General features: G+C 40.1%; 1 protein-coding gene across 8 annotated transcripts in view; it reads right to left on the bottom strand.

Moving 5' to 3' along the window:
* Nucleotides 1-17127, bottom strand: part of sardh (sarcosine dehydrogenase) — a 242425-nt gene that overhangs the window by 43712 nt on the left and 181586 nt on the right. For all 8 annotated transcript variants that reach the window (XM_088904570.1, XM_088904567.1, XM_088904569.1 and 5 more), the window contains exons 12-14: nucleotides 2893-2976; nucleotides 2348-2461; nucleotides 1453-1591 (exon numbers count right to left, since the gene is read on the bottom strand). In XM_088904570.1, the coding sequence (XP_088760696.1) occupies nucleotides 1453-1591; nucleotides 2348-2461; nucleotides 2893-2976 (337 nt within the window). The remainder of the gene's footprint in view (nucleotides 1-1452; nucleotides 1592-2347; nucleotides 2462-2892; nucleotides 2977-17127) is intronic.

The following is a 17127-nucleotide window of genomic DNA, read 5'->3' as shown; positions in this document are numbered from 1 at the left end:
CATGGTCAAGAAAAATAGTGGCCCTTGCCCCCCGTTCCCCCATGGGCCCTGATGGCCTGAAAAGGGGACCTACCTACCTTAACACGTCTGGTGGCCTGCATCTGGTATACTGATGGCTCTTTGTCACAAAGCACTACGAGTGCTTTTATAGACCTCTAGACTGGGGTAAGAGCACTGTTAGACTGGGGCGCGTTCTGTGCATATGCAATTCAAGTTGCTTGCAGCTTTCCTATGTAAATTGGTTGTGCTGCAGGACTGAACTAAAGGGATCAGCCAACACAGGGATTTACCTGACAGGTGGCTTCCCAGCTGGCTGAGACACACTTCTTCTATGGGCACTCTGCTTTCTGTAGAGCTGTGTGCCCTGTGCCCTGATCCTACAGCTACCCTCTGCCACTCTGGATTTATGCTAACTGCTTGCAGGTGTCCTGAATAGATTATTCAGACCCCTCATTTGCATTCAAGGCCCTAGAAAAGATGCAGGATGAAGGTTTTTGTTTCACTAGGTTTTAGTTTTCAAATGCGAGACCACATTTTGCTGAACAAGGACCGTCAAGTCTCGCCAAGACATTCTGTCATTAAAAGTCCTCAGGAAAAGCACACGTATACACCACGAGTTACCACACAATATTATTCTATTCTTTCAAAGCTCGGATTTTATGTCTGAATTTCCCCACAACTCAGCCGAGCAAGGAAAGAAATGACTATCACTGAATTATGCATCACCCTAACTGGCCGATGTCACTTTAACCAAAGGCAAGTGGCTACTCAATTAACGAACAGCATGTAACTTTTTACTGAATTCATCTGTAACAAATTGGGCTCACTGAATATTAAAATTTCACTTTCGGAAGTCGGGGCACGGTTCACTTAGCAAAAGACGGGAAAGATTACAACAGTGCGTCTCGCCAAACCGTGAGGAGTTCTACTGTATGTAGGGTAAAATACCGTTTCTTTTAACCCTACTAATTCTTAATAACTCAGATATGTTCCCTCACTAATCTCAAACAGTTCACACCTGGGGAGTGAGGTCTTTATTTCCCCAAACACTGACTCATGTTAGGGATGCATTCAAACATTTATTTCCTCCACCGTTCAAATGGGTTTACGAGCTGCAAAATCCGCAGAAGGAAGCGGTATGAAAGATCTATGGAATTTTGAAATTAGGCGCGGAAGGAAATTGATAACACAAGGTGCACGTGGCACAAAGGAAAGACCTGCCAGTGGGAAAATGACATTTCATTTATAAACTGTGCATATCAGCACTAGTTTTACAAATACAAAAAAAAAACAGTACCTCAGTTTTTCATTTCGATTAGAATGCACTTTGCAAGTCATGGCTCCACCGAGCTGTTAGAAACACAATTTTCATGAACCAAGAAGCAAATTCTCCTTGAAAAATGTGATTTTTTTTTTTCCCCATTTTCCTGTCGTGCTGGACCTGCAACTCACCCACAGGTTTATAAACCTCCGCTGAAAAGAGCCAGTCTGCTGCTTTCTTGGCATCAGGCCCCAGCAGGAAGAATTTGCCAAAGTAAGACATGTTGAACACAGCCACAGCGTTCCTGCACGTCAGGCACTCATTCTTGATCTGAAACCAAGAGGAGGTTAGCTTTTGTGACCAAAAAAATTGTGACCAAATTATGAGGAATACACAGACAGGATAAATACTGATTCATTTTAGTCATGAACACAGAGGATTACACAAGGTGACAAAATCAATCCAGTAGATTTGAAGTTCAGCAGCTGTGAGCCTGGTCAGTACCTGGATGGGAGGCTCCTGGGAAAAACTAAGGTTGCTGTTGGAAGAGGTGTTAGTGGGGCCAGCAGGGGTCGCTCACCCTGCAGTCTGTGTGGGTCCTAATGCCGCAGTACAGTGACAGAGACACTATACTGTTAAAAAAAGGTGCCGTCCTTTGGATGAGATGTTAAACCGAGATCCTGACTCTCCATGGTCATTTAAAATCCCATGGTGTTTCTTGAAAACAGTAGGGGTGTCCTGGCTAAATTTATCCCCCCGGCCTTTACCAGTCACGGCCTCCTGATAACCCCCATCTATAAACTGGCTTCATCACTCTGTTTTCCTCCTGACTGATAGCTGGTGTGTGGTGAGTGTTCTAGTGCACTCTGGCTGCCGTAACATCATCCACATGGGGCTGCACATTGGTGGTGTTAGTGGGATTCCCCATTACCTGTAAAGCACTTTGAGTGGAGTGTCCAGAAAAGCACTATATAAGTGTAAGGAATTATTATAGTTATTCAATAAGCCCTAAATAGGGTGCAAACTAAAAGGGGAGACCTGGGATTGTATTTTTGCCCACAAGCTGCACCGGTAGCTCGCACTCACCACGTCATGATGAGGTGGGAAATCAAATGTATACTCTTTCCCCAGGAGGTCCTTGTACTTGTAGTGGTGGTTTTTGGAAACGTCGTAGGCCCCGTAGTAATCGTAGTCCAAAACCTGTCGTCACGGCCAACACAAGAGAGTCAGGCTTTCAGAACTGCCAACTGCACTACCATTTCAAAGGCCAACCAAGCCACAGATCTGGTGCCATTGTGTGGACCAGTGCCTGTCTATGCCCCCAGTATAAGATCAGTGAGCACTGACGTATCTCAGTGGATGTCATAAGAGGAATCAAGCACTTCCACTGCTGAATTCCATACTGTTGCATAGTTACCACCTATCACAACAGGGTAAAGAAGACCAACAGCTACAACTCTATGCTTCAGTTCTGGTTGTCTTGGCTTTTAACGTGTTACGATGTGACTAAAACAGGGAGGGCCTGATGCACAGTAACCTGGAGTGTCTTGGAGTGGATTGTGGTGGAATATCTCAAGAGGAAAGGAGAACTGTCTGCCGAGAATGAAGGAATGTGCTGGAGATGTGCTTACCGGGGCAGGGGCTTCACGATTAAACCAGCCTGGGCGCTCCCAGCCATGCCTCTCCTGGAAGACGCAGCCCTGAGACAGCAGCTCCTGCAGGATGGAAGAGGAGATGCAGTATAGATTTCCGAGACCGCTTTTAAGAGGCGGATGTCGAGCAAGAGACAACAGGGGAATGGAAAGAGGTCCTTGCCAACCAAAAACGTTCAGAAGCCATCCTGCTCCACAAAATGCCAAAGAAAATGATCAGATTTATACAGTGGTAGGACTCCACAAGGAGCATCTAAGCATGTGGAAAACGTACATCGTACACAGAGAAGGATATTTTGGAAAAATAGGTCTTCAAAAAACATGCCACAAATATATCACTGGGGATTTCTGACGGATTTCTGATTTCTCACAGCAAATAAATCAGATTATCACATCTCAGTGCACTATGGATGTTAAACAAGATGTCACTTTAAGCCAAGAGTACGGCTTTAAATACCCAAGAGTAGATGGCTGCTCACTACTCATGTAGTGTAGGGTCATGTTAAGGTCACAGCTGGCCTTTGTGCTCATGACATCCTGCGGTGACCTTTGAGTGTCTGGAGAGCATGAAATCAGTGACGAGCTGCATTAAAACTCCAATAAAGTCTCAATGGGAAAAGGCTGTCACTCGAAACATGACCCAGATGTTTAAGTGGCTGAGTGACTGAGGGCCGCTGGAACCCGGTGACACTGCTGTGTGATGTCACAGGGAAGAAGGCCACCTCCCCTTGGAGGAGGCTGCTCTAGAAGTGTGCGAGCTTCACAGTTCAGCATCACAGAAAAGTGGGAGGCTTTTAACCTCCTATATGTACAGGTACAGTATATATAACATGCAGCTATATCACCCTACAACTCACACCTGGCAGTCCCACTGAGCGCTCAGCAGGTGTGAGCCTGCCCAGTACCTGGATGGGAGACCTCCTGGGAAAAACTAAAGCTGCTGCTGGAAGAGGTGTTAGTGGGGCCAGCAGGGGGCGCTCACCCTGCGGTCTGTGTGGGTCCTAATGCCCCAGTATAGTGACGGGACACTATACTGTAAAAAAAAAAGATGCCGTCCTTTCAATGAGATGTTAAACCGAGGTCCTGACTCTCTGTGGTCATTAAAAATCCCAGGGCGTTTCTCAAAAAGAGGAGGGGTGTTACCCTGGTGCCCTGGCCAAATTTCCCATTGACCTTTACCAGTCATGGCCTCCTAATAATCCCCATCTCTGAACTGGCTCCATCACTTCTGCTCTCCTCCCCACTGAGAGCTGGTGTGTGGGGAGCGGACTGGTGCACTCTGGCTGCCGTCGCAACATCCAGGTGGGGCTGCACACTGGTAGTGGAGGGGATCCCCATTACCTGTAAAGTGCTTTGAGTGAAATGCCCCAAAAAGTGCTATGTAAGTTTAAGGAATGAAGATCACCTTATTATTATTATTAATCTACGATATCTGTTGTGTGAATTGGGGCAGCCATCGATAAATGATTATCAGTGCGAAACTGAGCATTGAAAACTGCTGCACAAACTACTGGGAGGGGAAATCACCTACTGGGGGGTCTCAACATTCGTAGAATTCATGGCAGAGAACCATCGTAAATTTGCATATAACCAAGTTCACCCCCATACCATCACATACTGCAGTATACACTGCATGGTGAAACGAAATACCGTACATTATGTTATCCTCCCTAAGATGATAATTCAAGTACAAATGCATTGGCTTTAACATTGATCAATTTAAACTAACGACAACAACAATCACAGTAATCCACTTTAGTAAACATGAATTCCTCCTCCGTGAGCAGTGGATGCCTGCCCTTTATCTCTGCTGTAAAGCTCCCCAGCTGTAAAATCATCTCCAGTCTGTCATTTCTGATGCTGTAGACACAGGACCGAGAGAGTTCATTGCAATTCAAAAACATGACCTCGTTTGGTGTGGATGCTGGGTAGTTGGTACTTGGGCAGTGGGCAGAGGGGTGTTCATCAGCTAAAATCATCTCGCGATCCTAGTCTGTGGCGCAGCTCATTTGAAAGCTGCGGTTAACAGCCTTCAGCTCGGTTTCATTCCACTCTACTCCTCTTCCTTCCGAGACCCAGTCGGCCAGATCAAACCGCGCCAAAGCACATCAGCGGATGTTCAATTTGCAGATGTCAAGACCCTACTGTACAGTGATTGCGGAGCACCAGAGTTATGAATCCCATTAAAAATGCAGATTTGCTCTTACATTACCCATCCTTGCACTTAAACATACATGCACTGTCTTGCTCTATATAGCACTGGTGCAATATTTCTACCTCACATCTGGCCCAGTTCTGTCGCAAGAAATTTACTGGGACCTCCTGCCAGTTTTAATGAGATGTACTGTAAAACATTTCAAGTCCACGGTTCCCTTAAATAACACTTGCCTAAACAGCCATAAGGATCTTTAAAGTGACTTTAATATTTCAGCTCCATCCTTCTCTATTAATAAAGCAGTGGATGAAATAGGAACCGATCATTAACTACTGTACAGTATAAGCACAGTTGGGTACACAGCTCTAACAAGATCCTTGACTTTAACTAAAGATTAAGTTTCTGCATTTGGTTAAAGGATTCTATATGACACTTCTCCCATGGGCTTACACCCTTTCTATTTTTGAAAAACGCACAACATCAGACACCTACTGTACTTTAAAGACTTTCTGATAAGTCCAAGCCTGTGAAACATCCTGCACTTTGCAAATTAAATATTTGCACTTGTAGATGGATCGAAGTACTTTAATGCAAAAAGATTGATGTCCACCTCACAGACGCACAGATCCACTACTTTGTCATCTGACCAGACTAAAATTTATTATTTAATAATTAACTTTACTATTACTAACTCAAAATGAATTTTATTATGGCATTTTTGAGCCCCCCCCCCCCCCAATATACTGTATAAATTTTGGAAAAGAACCAATCAGAACTCAATCCATTCTCTTTTCAACATCTGATATCCCTGATACATATCTCTGACACATTTTGATTTTCTGAACAAAGAAAAAAAAGCAGTTGGGAGGGAAAATAAGCAAAATGAACAAATGACAATTTCTACAAAGTATTACAAAAATGTGCATATGATCCAAAAGTGACCATTTAGCCTTATAACAGAAACAAGAAAGAGACTATGTTTGTTTGTTTTTATACCGTAGCTCTTTCTAGGACAACTCAACAACACCTTACCAGAGAGGGATTGGGCTGGCTGTGTGCACAACAACGACACAGTCTGGTGTCTAGGATGAGGGCAGAGGCTGGATGAGTGAGCTTCGTCTTTGAAAGCATGCTAGGATCATAAGAAATACCACATCTGATGCATGTGACAATCAAGGAAGGTTATATACACATTCTATCCTTCTTGTCTGATTCTTGGCTGAAGGCAGCTGTCAACACTGGTCTGCTGGACAATTTTTACAAGTGAATTGGTGCTGAGGATATGAACCACACACAGCTCAGACAGAGAACATCATACCAGCAGACTTTGTGTTTCGGACTGAATTAGTCCAGGGGGGCATGACTTTGTTGGGCGATTAGTACGAGTGATCTGGCAGCAAAATCACCCCTCATCTCTACAACATCAGCTTTAAAATGTATGGACAGTCATACCACTTTTAACCATCAGTCAACCTGAAACCTGGAACCTGAAAATAACCAGTAGATTTTTCCTGGTGTAAGAAGAAAGCACATGATCACAATTTCCTACAACTGACGAGCAGAAAAAATGATATGAGACAGAACTAGATAAGCATAAGAAAAATGTGAGGACAACTATCGTTATTAAATCTTGGTTCACTGGATGTGACTGATAGAACTGTACTTCTTTAAATATAGCTATACATTTTTCCTCTGAAATAAGAATCAGCACGAAGCTCAAAGCAATAATGCTTTCAAGGATGCATACAGTATACATCACTTGGCTCAAACACAAATGCATTTAAAACTGACATTGCACTAAACAAGCTAGCCAGCCCAAGACTAACATCAAAGTCCAGTTGCAGGTTTGTCAAAAACCTTATCCTGACAAAAAGTTTTGCAAGATAAGATATCGGGACGGCTAGAAAGTTGCTGGATCACGCCCAGGATGTGTCACTCAGTGACTAGGTTTCCACTAGTGATGACACACGACTTAAATCTGACTGGCAAGGAGTAATGTGTGCCTTCCTGTAAGTCTCTTGTGAACGTGTGGACTTATCTGTGAGAGCTGATATAAAGAAAATACTGCACTGTTTCCATTCCCACCTGAGCTGGTACTAAGACCCAATGTGAGAGACTCAAGCTTTTTCAAGAACGCAAATTCTATAACACATGAAAAAATAAAAATACACTATACTGTACTATAATACCATTTCTAAATATCATTTCTGTACTAAAGCACATCAATACCATGAATAATTATCTAGGTTTTGTGGAAGTCCTAACCCTAACCCTAGCTAAGGATTAAGGTTAGGACCTAAGGACTTTCTGAGAGGAGGAGTTTCACTCATTTAAGAGGAAAATACACTTCACTCAATCAAAACATAAACCTAAAGTGACAAAGCACCGAAGCCAAACTGAAGAGATCATATAAAAAATGGCAGAATTTTGTTAATCACATTTGTTGTGTTGAATGGTGTTCTCACTGAGCCTGGTATCAGGTTTAGCTATGGTAAAAGGCTGGAAAACCTAATAAATTATGGTTTAATTTAAAAAAAATAGCTCAACATTTAACACAAAATGTTAGAACTTTGATTAGTGTCATCAATTTCTTCCAAACGTTTGATTTTTGGGCAAATTAGACAAAATTCCGCTTCAGGACAGTGCACTGTATAGGGCCATCCAATATATGTCCAGAAAAAAATGTTCAGATAACATTGATATAACACCATTCCTAAATATCATTTCTGTCCTAAAGCACAGCAATACCATCAAAAACAGTCTACGTTTTGTGGATTCCTAACCCTAACCCTAGCTGGGGATTTGGGTTAGGGTTAGGGTTCAGACCTTCTTGAGAGGATCCACAGTCTTCCACTCATTTCAGCACAAAATATACTTCACTGCATGAAAACATAAACCTAAAGTGACCAAGCATCCAAGCCAAACTCAAGAGAACATATCCAAAATGGCAGAATTTTCTTTTTGGACCAGTACACTGCTAATCGGATCTGTTGTGTTGAATGGTGTTTTCACTGAGCCTGGTATCAGGTTTAGCTACGGTAAAAGGCTGGAAAACCTAATAAATTATGGTTTAATTTCTAAAAAATACCTCTACATTTAACACAAAATGCTAGAAGTTTGATTAGTGTCATCAATTTCTTCCAAACTTTGGATTTTGTGGCAAATTCGACAAAATTCCCCTTCAGGACAGTGCACTGTATAGGGCCATCCAGTATATGTCCGGAAAAAAAATGTTCAGATAACATTGATATAACACCATTCCTAAATATCATTTCTGTCCTACAGCACAGCAATACCATCAAAAACAGTCTACGTTTTGTGGATTCCTAACCCTAACCCTAGCTGGGGATTTGGGTTAGGGTTAGGGTTCAGACCTTCTTGAGAGGATCCACAGTCTTCCACTCATTTCAGCACAAAATATACTTCACTGCATGAAAACATAAACCTAAAGTGACCAAGCATCCAAGCCAAACTCAAGAGAACATATCCAAAATGGCAGAATTTTATTTTTGGACAAGTACACTGCTATTCGGATCTGTTGTGTTGAATGGTGTTCTCATTGAGCCTGCTATCAGGTTTAGCTACGGTAAAAGGCTGGAAAACCTAATAAATTATGGTTGAATTTCTAAAAAATACCTCTACATTTAACACAAAATGCTAGAAATTTGATTACTGTCATCAATTTCTTCTAAACTTTGGATTTTGGGGCAAATTCGACAAAATACCCCTTCAGGACAGTGCACTGTATAGGGCCATCCAGTACATGTCCGGAAAAAAAATGTTCAGATAACATTGATATAACACCATTCCTAAATATCATTTCTGTCCTAAAGCACAGCAATACCATCAAAAACAGTCCACGTTTTGTGGATTCCTAACCCTAACCCTAGCTGGGGATTTGGGTTAGGGTTAGGGTTCAGACCTTCTTGAGAGGATCCACAGTCTTCCACTCATTTCAGCACAAAATATACTTCACTGCATGAAAACATAAACCTAAAGTGACCAAGCATCCAAGCCAAACTCAAGAGAACATATACAAAATGGCAGAATTTTCTTTTTGGACAAGTATACTGCTAATCGGAACTGTTGTGTTGAATGGTGTTCTCACTGAGCCTGGTATCAGGTTTAGGTACAGTTAAAGGCTGGAAAACCTAATAAATTATGGTTTAATTTCTAAAAAATACCTCTACATTTAACACAAAATGCTAGAAATTTGATTAGTGTCATCAATTTCTTCTAAACTTTGGATTTTGGGGCAAATTCGACAAAATACCCCTTCAGGACAGTGCACTGTATAGGGCCATCCAGTATATGTCCGGAAAAAAAATGTTCAGATAACATTGATATAACACCATTCCTAAATATCATTTCTGTCCTAAAGCACAGCAATACCATCAAAAAAAGTCTACGTTTTGTGGATTCCTAACCCTAACCCTAGCTGGGGATTTGGGTTAGGGTTAGGGTTCAGACCTTCTTGAGAGGATCCACAGTCTTCCACTCATTTCAGCACAAAATATACTTCACTGCATGAAAACATAAACCTAAAGTGACCAAGCATCCAAGCCAAACTCAAGAGAACATATACAAAATGGCAGAATTTTCTTTTTGGACAAGTATACTGCTAATCGGAACTGTTGTGTTGAATGGTGTTCTCACTGAGCCTGGTATCAGGTTTAGCTACGGTAAAAGGCTGGAAAACCTAATAAATTATGGTTTAATTTCTAAAAAATACCTCTACATTTAACACAAAATGCTAGAAGTTTGATTAGTGTCATCAATTTCTTCCAAACTTTGGATTTTGGGGCAAATTCGACAAAATTCCCCTTCAGGACAGTGCACTGTATAGGCCAATCCAGGATATGTCCGGAAAAAAAATGTTCAGATAACATTGATATAACACCATTCCTAAATATCATTTCTGTCCTAAAGCACAACAATACCATCAAAAACAGTCTACGTTTTGTGGATTCCTAACCCTAACCCTAGCTGGGGATTTGGGTTAGGGTTAGGGTTCAGACCTTCTTGAGAGGATCCACAGTCTTCCACTCATTTCAGCACAAAATATACTTCACTGCATGAAATATAAATCTAAAGTGACCAAGCATCCAAGCCAAACTCAAGAGAACATATCCAAAATGGCACAATTTTCTTTTTGGACAAGTACACTGCTAATCGGATCTGTTGTGTTGAATGGTGTTCTCACTGAGGCTGGTATCAGGTTTAGCTACGGTAAAAGGCTGGAAAACCTAATAAATTATGGTTTAATTTCTAAAAAATACCTCTACATTTAACACAAAATGCTAGAAGTTTGATTAGTGTCATCAATTTCTTCCAAACTTTGGATTTTGGGGCAAATTCGACAAAATTCCCCTTCAGGACAGTGCACTGTATAGGGCCATCCTGTATATGTCCGGAAAAAAAATGTTCAGATAACATTGATATAACACCATTCCTAAATATCATTTCTGTCCTAAAGCACAGCAATACCATCAAAAACAGTCTACGTTTTGTGGATTCCTAACCCTAACCCTAGCTGGGGATTTGGGTTAGGGTTAGGGTTCAGACCTTCTTGAGAGGATCCACAGTCTTCCACTCATTTCAGCACAAAATATACTTCACTGCATGAAAACATAAACCTAAAGTGACCAAGCATCCAAGCCAAACTCAAGAGAACATATCCAAAATGGCAGAATTTTCTTTTTGGACAAGTATACTGCTAATCGGAACTGTTGTGTTGAATGGTGTTCTCACTGAGCCTGGTATCAGGTTTAGCTACGGTAAAAGGCTGGAAAACCTAATAAATTATGGTTTAATTTCTAAAAAATACCTCTACATTTAACACAAAATGCTAGAAGTTTGATTAGTGTCATCAATTTCTTCCAAACTTTGGATTTTGGGGCAAATTCGACAAAATTCCCCTTCAGGACAGTGCACTTTATAGGGCCATCCAGTATATGTCCGGAAAAAAAATGTTCAGATAACATTGATATAACACCATTCCTAAATATCATTTCTGTCCTAAAGCACAGCAATACAATCAAAAACAGTCTACGTTTTGTGGATTCCTAACCCTAACCCTAGCTGGGGATTTGGTTTAGGGTTAGGGTTCAGACCTTCTTGAGAGGATCCACAGTCTTCCACTCATTTCAGCACAAAATATACTTCACTGCATGAAAACATAAACCTAAAGTGACCAAGCATCCAAGCCAAACTCAAGAGAACATATCCAAAATGGCACAATTTTCTTTTTGGTCAAGTATACTGTTAATTGGATCTGTTGTGTTGAATGGTGTTCTCACTGAGCCTGGTATCAGGGTTAGCTAAGGTAAAAGGCTGGAAAACCTAATAAATTATGGTTTACTTTCTAAGAAAAACCTGTACATTTAATACAAAATGCTAGAACTTTGATTAGTGTCATCAATTTCTTCCAAACTTTGGATTTTTGGGCAAATTTGATAAAATTCCCCTTCAGGACAGTGCACTGTATAGGGCCATCCAGTATATGTCCGGAAAAATAATGTTCAGATAACATTGATATAACACCATTCCTAAATATCATTTCTGTCCTACAGCACAGCAATACCATCAAAAACAGTCTACGTTTTGTGGATTCCTAACCCTAACCCTAGCTGGGGATTTGGGTTAGGGTTAGGGTGTAGACCTTCTTGAGATGATCCACAGTCTTCCACTCATTTCAGCACAAAATATACTTCACTGCATGAAAACATAAACCTAAAGTGACCAAGCATCCAAGCCAAACTCAAGAGAACATATCCAAAATGGCACAATTTTCTTTTTGGACAAGTACACTGCTAATCGGATCTGTTGTGTTGAATGGTGTTCTCACTGAGGCTGGTATCAGGTTTAGCTACGGTAAAAGGCTGGAAAACCTAATAAATTATGGTTTAATTTCTAAAAAATACCTCTACATTTAACACAAAATGCTAGAAGTTTGATTAGTGTCATCAATTTCTTCCAAACTTTGGATTTTGGGGCAAATTCGACAAAATTCACCTTCAGGACAGTGCACTGTATAGGGCCATCCAGTATATGTCCGGAAAAATAATGTTCAGATAACATTGATATAACACCATTCCTAAATATCATTTCTGTCCTACAGCACAGCAATACCATCAAAAACAGTCTACGTTTTGTGGATTCCTAACCCTAACCCTAGCTGGGGATTTGGGTTAGGGTTAGGGTGTAGACCTTCTTGAGATGATCCACAGTCTTCCACTCATTTCAGCACAAAATATACTTCACTGCATGAAAACATAAACCTAAAGTGACCAAGCATCCAAGCCAAACTCAAGAGAACATATCCAAAATGGCACAATTTTCTTTTTGGACAAGTACACTGCTAATCGGATCTGTTGTGTTGAATGGTGTTCTCATTGAGCCTGCTATCAGGTTTAGCTACGGTAAAAGGCTGGAAAACCTAATAAATTATGGTTTAATTTTTAAAAAATACCTCTACATTTAACACAAAATGCTAGAAGTTTGATTAGTGTCATCAATTTCTTCCAAACTTTGGATTTTGGGGCAAATTCGACAAAATTCCCCTTCAGGACAGTGCACTGTATAGGGCCATCCAGTATATGTCAGGAAAAAAAATGTTCAGATAACATTGATATAACACCATTCCTAAATATCATTTCTGTCCTAAAGCACAACAATACCATCAAAAACAGTCTACGTTTTGTGGATTCCTAACCCTAACCCTAGCTGGGGATTTGGGTTAGGGTTAGGGTTCAGACCTTCTTGAGAGGATCCACAGTCTTCCACTCATTTCAGCACAAAATATACTTCACTGCATGAAATATAAATCTAAAGTGACCAAGCATCCAAGCCAAACTCAAGAGAACATATCCAAAATGGCACAATTTTCTTTTTGGACAAGTACACTGCTAATCGGATCTGTTGTGTTGAATGGTGTTCTCACTGAGGCTGGTATCAGGTTTAGCTACGGTAAAAGGCTGGAAAACCTAATAAATTATGGTTTAATTTCTAAAAAATACCTCTACATTTAACACAAAATGCTAGAAGTTTGATTAGTGTCATCAATTTCTTCCAAACTTTGGATTTTGGGGCAAATTCGACAAAATTCACCTTCAGGACAGTGCACTGTATAGGGCCATCCTGTATATGTCCGGAAAAAAAATGTTCAGATAACATTGATATAACACCATTCCTAAAATATCATTTCTGTCCTAAAGCACAGCAATACCATCAAAAACAGTCTACGTTTTGTGGATTCCTAACCCTAACCCTAGCTGGGGATTTGGGTTAGGGTTAGGGTTCAGACCTTCTTGAGAGGATCCACAGTCTTCCACTCATTTCAGCACAAAATATACTTCACTGCATGAAAACATAAACCTAAAGTGACCAAGCATCCAAGCCAAACTCAAGAGAACATATCCAAAATGGCAGAATTTTCTTTTTGGACAAGTATACTGCTAATCGGAACTGTTGTGTTGAATGGTGTTCTCACTGAGCCTGGTATCAGGTTTAGCTACGGTAAAAGGCTGGAAAACCTAATAAATTATGGTTTAATTTCTAAAAAATACCTCTACATTTAACACAAAATGCTAGAAGTTTGATTAGTGTCATCAATTTCTTCCAAACTTTGGATTTTGGGGCAAATTCGACAAAATTCCCCTTCAGGACAGTGCACTTTATAGGGCCATCCAGTATATGTCCGGAAAAAAAATGTTCAGATAACATTGATATAACACCATTCCTAAATATCATTTCTGTCCTAAAGCACAGCAATACAATCAAAAACAGTCTACGTTTTGTGGATTCCTAACCCTAACCCTAGCTGGGGATTTGGTTTAGGGTTAGGGTTCAGACCTTCTTGAGAGGATCCACAGTCTTCCACTCATTTCAGCACAAAATATACTTCACTGCATGAAAACATAAACCTAAAGTGACCAAGCATCCAAGCCAAACTCAAGAGAACATATCCAAAATGGCACAATTTTCTTTTTGGTCAAGTATACTGTTAATCGGATCTGTTGTGTTGAATGGTGTTCTCACTGAGCCTGGTATCAGGGTTAGCTAAGGTAAAAGGCTGGAAAACCTAATAAATTATGGTTTACTTTCCAAGAAAAACCTATACATTTAATACAAAATGCTAGAACTTTGATTAGTGTCATCAATTTCTTCCAAACTTTGGATTTTGGGGCAAATTTGATAAAATTCCCCTTCAGGACAGTGCACTGTATAGGGCCATCCAGTATATGTCCGGAAAAATAATGTTCAGATAACATTGATATAACACCATTCCTAAATATCATTTCTGTCCTACAGCACAGCAATACCATCAAAAACAGTCTACGTTTTGTGGATTCCTAACCCTAACCCTAGCTGGGGATTTGGGTTAGGGTTAGGGTGTAGACCTTCTTGAGATGATCCACAGTCTTCCACTCATTTCAGCACAAAATATACTTCACTGCATGAAAACATAAACCTAAAGTGACTTAGCATCCAAGCCAAACTCAAGAGAACATATCCAAAATGGCAGAATTTTCTTTTTGGACCAGTACACTGCTATTCGGATCTGTTGTGTTGAATGGTGTTCTCACTGAGCCTGGTATCAGCTTTAGCTACGGTAAAAGGCTGGAAAACCTAATAAATTATGGTTTAATTTCTAAAAAATACCTCTACATTTAACACAAAATGCTGGAAGTTTGATTAGTGTCATCAATTTCTTCCAAACTTTGGATTTTGGGGCAAATTCGACAAAATTCCCCTTCAAGACAGTGCACTGTATAGGGCCATCCAGTATATGTCCGGAAAATAAAATGTTCAGATAACATTGATATAAAACCATTCCTAAATAACATTTCTGTCCTAAAGCACAGCAATACCATCAAAAACAGTCTACGTTTTGTAGATTCCTAACCCTAACCCTAGCTGGGGATTTGGGTTAGGGTTAGGGTTCAGACCTTCTTGAGAGGATCCACAGTCTTCCACTCATTTCAGCACAAAATATACTTCACTGCATGAAAACATAAACCTAAAGTGACCAAGCATCCAAGCCAAACTCAAGAGAACATATCCAAAATGGAGGAATTTTCTTTTTGGACAAGTATACTGTTAATAGGATCTGTTGTGTTGAATGGTGTTCTCACTGAGCCTGGTATCAGGTTTAGCTACGGTAAAAGGCTGGAAAACCTAATAAATTATGGTTTAATATCTAAAAAATACCTCTACATTCAACACAAAATGCTAGAAGTTTGATTAGTGTCATCAATTTCTTCCAAACTTTGGATTTTGGGGCAAATTCGACAAAATTCCCCTTCAGGACAGTGCACTGTATAGGGCCATCCAGTATATGTCCGGAAAAAAAATGTTCAGATAACATTGATATAACACCATTCCTAAATATCATTTCTGTCAACAGCACAGCAATACCATCAAAAACAGTCTACGTTTTGTGGATTCCTAACCCTAACCCTAGCTGGGGATTTGGGTTAGGGTTAGGGTGTAGACCTTCTTGAGATGATCCACAGTCTTCCACTCATTTCAGCACAAAATATACTTCACTGCATGAAAACATAAATCTAAAGTGACCAAGCATCCAAGCCAAACTCAAGAGAACATATCCAAAATGGCACAATTTTCTTTTTGGACAAGTACACTGGTAATCGGATCTGTTGTGTTGAATGGTGTTCTCACTGAGCCTGGTATCAGGGTTAGCTAAGGTAAAAGGCTGGAAAACCTAATAAATTATGGTTTAATTTCTAAGAAAAACCTGTACATTTAATACAAAATGCTAGAAGTTTGATTAGTGTCATCAATTTCTTCCAAACTTTGGATATTGGGGCAAATTCGACAAAATTCCCCTTCAGGACATTGCACTGTATAGGGCCATCCAGTATATGTCCGGAAAAAAAATGTTCAGATAACATTGATATAACACCATTCCTAAATATCATTTCTGTCCTAAAGCACAGCAATACCATCAAAAACATTCTACGTTTTGTGGATTCCTAACCCTAACCCTAGCTGGGGATTTGGGTTAGGGTTAGGGTGTAGACCTTCTTGAGATTATCCACAGTCTTCCACTCATTTCAGCACAAAATATACTTCACTGCATGAAAATATAAATCTAAAGTGACCAAGTATCCAAGCCAAACTCAAGAGAACATATCCAAAATGGCACAATTTTCTTTATGGTCAAGTAACTGTTAATCGGATCTGTTGTGTTGAATGGTTTTTTCACTGAGCCTGGTATCAGGGTTAGCTAAGGTAAAAGGCTGGAAAACCTAATAAATTATGGTTTAACTTCTAAAAAATACCTCTACATTCAACACAAAATGCTAGAAGTTTGATTAGTGTCATCAATTTCTTCCAAACTTTGGATTTTTGGGCAAATTCGACAAAATTCCCCTTCAGGACAGTGCACTGTATAGGGCCATCCAGTATATGTCTGGAAAAAAAATGTTCAGATAACATTGATATAACACCATTCCTAAATATCATTTCTGTCCTACAGCACAGCAATACCATCAAAAACAGTCTACGTTTTGTGGATTCCTAACCCTAACCCTAGCTGGGGATTTGGGTTAGGGTTAGGGTGTAGACCTTCTTGAGATGATCCACAGTCTTCCACTCATTTCAGCACAAAATATACTTCACTGCATGAAAACATAAATCTAAAGTGACCAAGCATCCAAGCCAAACTCAAGAGAACATATCCAAAATGGCAGAATTTTCTTTTTGGTCAAGTATACTGTTAATCGGATCTGTTGTGTTGAATGGTGTTCTCACTGAGCCTGGTATCAGGGTTAGCTAAGGTAAAAGGCTGGAAAACCTAATAAATTATGGTTTAATTTCTAAGAAAAACCTGTACATTTAATACAAAATGCTAGAACTTTGATTAGTGTCATCAATTTCTTCCAAACTTTGGATTTTGGGCAAATTCGACAAAATTCCCCTTCAGGACAGTGCACTGTATAGGGCCATCCAGTATATGTCCGGAAAAAAAATGTTCAGATAACATTGATATAACACCATTCCTAAATATCATTTCTGTCCTACAGCACAGCAAT

This window comes from Atractosteus spatula, chromosome 23 (genome assembly GCF_055471065.1).
Source record: "Atractosteus spatula isolate fAtrSpa1 chromosome 23, fAtrSpa1.hap1, whole genome shotgun sequence".
Classification (NCBI taxonomy): Eukaryota; Metazoa; Chordata; class Actinopteri; order Semionotiformes; family Lepisosteidae; genus Atractosteus; species Atractosteus spatula.
The sequence above is the reverse complement of the archived record's forward strand: the minus strand, read 5'-3'. Positions and strand labels throughout refer to the sequence as shown.